Raw genomic sequence first — 4,130 nt, 5'->3', positions numbered from 1 at the left:
ATAAATATAATATACATTTAAAAGGTGAAGAACACCAAGTGACTGAAGAAGAAAAGTTAACATCTCCAGGAGTAAATGGAGTACCAGGAGCAATAAAAACACCAGTACCAAATGAAAAAATATTAGAAAGCGGTGGTCAAAATGAAGAAGGTCATAACAAAGGAATATCTGATAAAAATTCCGTAACAGAAAGCTCTACAATAAGCACCAGTAACCATGAAACAAGCAGCACTGATACAGGAAAAGCAGGAGCACAAGGGCCAGGAAGCACAACTACTGCTGGTGTTCAGACAAATACTGTATCTCCAGGAATCAGTGAGCAAGAAGCTAAAGGACAAACTAGTAGTAGAAGTACTGAGACGGAAGAAAAGGAGCCAGTAAGTGGTGGCGCTGGAGGTAGTCCTGGAACTACAGGAATGGGTGATGCTGAACACAATCCTAGTAGTTCAGGAGATAGTAAAAAACCAGGAAGTAGTGACCCTGGAAAAGAAGGAACAAACGTTGAACAAAATTCAGGAACAGGAAGTAGTTCATCAAAAGACGCTGGTGTAGGAGGGAATAGTAAAGAAGAAAAAACAGAATCAAGAAATGATGAAAAAGGACAGAATGATTCAAAAAACAGTGGAGGATCTCCAAGCAGTGGAGCAAATGATAAAGGAAATAGTGAAACCCAAACAGGAAGCGGTGAAACAGCAAATACAGAAAATGGAGGAAAAGGGAGTGAAGGTCAAGGGGAAAATAATGGAGCAGGTAGCTCTGGTATAACAGGAAATACAGGAGGTGATGATCCAAGTAAAACAACAGAAAAGGAAAAGAACGGAGAAGGAGCTGATAATAAAATTGATAAAGGAAGTACCGGAACAGATGGAGTAGAAAATGGTAATAAAGGAACTTCGGACACAGGTAATTCTGATACAACAGGTAAAAATGAAGAACCTAAAGATGAAAATACTAAAAAGGATAAATCAAATGAACAACAAGGAAAAGATGAGAACAATGAAAAAAGTAAACAAAATCAACCAAACACAAAGGAAGAATCAAAAGAACAAAATGGAGATAAACAACAAACAGGAAATGATGAGAAAGATAAATATAATAAAACAAATATTACTTCTGAAAGTTCAGAAAATGAACTAAGTAATGAATCAAATTCACATAATAATCTTGATGGATCATCATGTCTATTAATTACCTTCTTTGTTACAATGATATCACTATTCATTTAATTAAATATAATATTCAAACTAGTATCATTTTAAATAATCAAGAATGATAAGAATTAAAAGATAAGTTAAATATATAAGAGTAAATAATTCATAACATTTATGTCAATTATATACCATAGTCATTTACAATTACATCATTAAAACTAATCATTTTAATTTAAATAATTGAAACAAATTAAAGGATTAATAATTATGATTGTGCAGAATAAAAGCAAAGAACAACAGGAATTCTTTGTCATAATAATAATTTTCATTATTTTTATTTTTTAATTTGGAAAAAACCTTAATTGGTCATATTTTCAATCTACTCTTATGCCTCAAACAAATAACCGAGTATTAAAATGAAATGATATATTGATTATTATTTATTATATCATTAAAGAATAGTTCATTGATATTTTATAATAATTTCATAACAAAACTAAAAAATGTGAAATTAAATAAAAGAGTTGAACAACCATTATATTTTCTTAGAATATTTTAATAATAACATACATCTATAATACAATAACTTCAGAGAAAAATATTAAGAAAATATAAACCATTTTTCATGAACTGATGATACGATAGTAGAACAATGGTAAAAAAAACATAAAAACTCAAAAAAAAAATTAAAATTAACTAATATAATTCTAGTGAACAATAAAATTATTTTTCAAATAAAAAATTAATTTTCTTAATAAAATGAAATATTTTGATAGAATGGTTACTGATTTAAATAAAAATATACCATCAAATACTAAGCAAATACTGATATTAGTTTATGAATAAAAACATCGTTTATATTGTATCATATATCGATATATTCTTCTATTCTATTCTCTTATCATGCTGAGTAATAAATTCAAGATATTTTAATGAAAAGTTATACTATAATGATAGTAATATATAATGTAATAATTATTATAATATTATTTTATAGTTAAAATATTGTACTACTGATATAAAATTAAAAAATATAATATGTTCTCTTTTAATATTGGCACATAATTCTTTTTTTGTAATTCTACTCTATCAGAACATTTATTATTTTTATTTTATTACAACACAAAATGATTAAATACTCCATTATTGAATTAACAATGTATAATTTGTTAGTCATAATACAAAAATGAAAGAAATGTGTCATTATTATTCAAAGGAAAATATGTAATAATATAATAATATATATTCAGATCATTTAGTATTAAATAAATTATATTTTTAATTTTAGTTAGAATATAAAAATTCTATATATTATAGATAATAAAACATCTTTGGTGTTGAAATAAAAAAACCTATTAATGATACCATCGATGAAATTAATAATTCAATTTTATTTTGTTTATTATTATGAGCAGTAATTTAAGAATTATATACATTATGTTTATATTCAGATATTATTTATTGTAAATATAAATTATTTTATTTGTTAAATAGAGTTACGACATGAAACATTATTTAATTGTAGTGTACTACATATTATATACAATTTATACTAACAAATGAATGAAATTGTATATACAAAGAACCAAATGGTTTGAAAAAAAATAATATAAATTTTAATAAAAACAAATGAATAATTTTTTATGATATTAGTCTTGACTTAGGTATTTTGAAATAACTTCTATGATAACGTTTATAATCTTATTAAATTTTAATGAAAAAATAATTTAACTCATTTTCATCACATATATATTTTTGAGGGTTAAAGAAATGTTCTGCTTTTGATATAAATTGATTGTGAGAGTTTCATAAATTTAATTGTAAATCAATTAAGGATATTATAAAAACAAACAAAACCCACTAATTTATATCTATTAACTCTTTAATGAAGGATGGTAGATGTTATACAAGACAATAAACAAAAATATTAAAAAATTAAATAGAAAAAATTATAAATAAAAATAGAAAATTATTCGGATAATTTATAATTAAGTTGAGTTTCAATTAAACTTCAATTGAAATTCAAATTTTTTATAAACAAATAATTCTAGAAAAGTTCAATGGGTATGTTTTTTGAATGAAATGAAAAAGAAATAGGTTTATTCATTGAATGATTTTAATTATTATCTTTTTACTATTAGTCTTTTCTCTTTTAAATAGTACCTCCAGAACTTAAGTTTCATATATAATATTCATTTATGACAAACTCCAAATTATCTGTCTTTCGACCAGCTGAGCCATCAACTTTTGAGGTTGTTGATGGAAAAAGTCCTAAAAAAAGAGTTCAAAAGAAGAAAAGATGGAACCAAGCGATCAAATTAAATGCAGTAAAAAAGTTTTATGAACTAGGTTTAACAAAAACAGTTAGAACGTTAATTGAAGAATTTCCAGAACAATATCAAGACCTAACACCTTCAACACTTCAGTATTGGGTTCAAATGCTTTCTCCAAAACTTATTACAAACTAACAACCAATAATTTATCATTGGCTGTTTAATTTCTTAATGTAATTTAATATTAATTGTATTAGTCTTTTTTCTTCTATTGAATCTTCAAGTTAATTCAAGTAGAATTCAATATTTTAAGTGGAAGTCATCACAATAATAACGGGAGAACATTCTTTTAGGTTTTTTTTAAAAAAAAAGATAAATAACGAGACAATGAATTTCAATTGAAATTCAAATGAAGTTCATTTTCAATTCTAATTGAATTATAAAATTAAAAATAGAAACCAAATATTGAACAACAAAGTCTTATTATTCATTTTTTAAATGTGTAAGACAAATTCAATTACTCTTTTACATATAACCGATATGTAAAATAAGGATTTATAACCGTTATCATTCATTCTCATTTACACCTAAATTATATGTAAAGGATTATGAATAATACAAATAAAATAAAAAATAATTTAAAACATAAAACTAAGTGAAAAATATAACTTCAAAACAATCTTAAGAGATATTTCACATCCTAATA

The 4,130-nt window shown here is 24.4% G+C and overlaps 2 protein-coding genes across 2 annotated transcripts; both read left to right on the top strand.

Annotated features, from left to right (window-relative positions):
• Nucleotides 1-75: 75 nt before the first annotated feature.
• ENU1_148460 (hypothetical protein) lies at nucleotides 76-1,226 on the top strand (the record flags this gene model as incomplete). The annotated part of the gene is made up of 2 exons (XM_008860546.1): nucleotides 76-80; nucleotides 230-1,226. 2 exons carry the CDS (start codon nucleotides 76-78, stop codon nucleotides 1,224-1,226), a joined length of 1,002 nt encoding a protein of 333 aa, XP_008858768.1.
• Nucleotides 1,227-3,349: 2,123 nt separating this feature from the next.
• ENU1_148450 (hypothetical protein) lies at nucleotides 3,350-3,619 on the top strand (the record flags this gene model as incomplete). Its single annotated transcript, XM_008860545.1, has 1 exon — nucleotides 3,350-3,619. The coding sequence occupies one exon, from the start codon at nucleotides 3,350-3,352 to the stop codon at nucleotides 3,617-3,619; it is 270 nt and encodes an 89-aa protein (XP_008858767.1).
• Nucleotides 3,620-4,130: the final 511 nt, after the last annotated feature.

The sequence above is a fragment of the Entamoeba nuttalli genome (genome assembly GCF_000257125.1).
Source record: "Entamoeba nuttalli P19 unplaced genomic scaffold asmbl_6143, whole genome shotgun sequence".
Taxonomy (NCBI): Eukaryota; Evosea; order Mastigamoebida; family Endamoebidae; genus Entamoeba; species Entamoeba nuttalli.
Note: the sequence above shows the minus strand (reverse complement) of the source record. Positions and strands in the feature narration are given on the sequence as shown.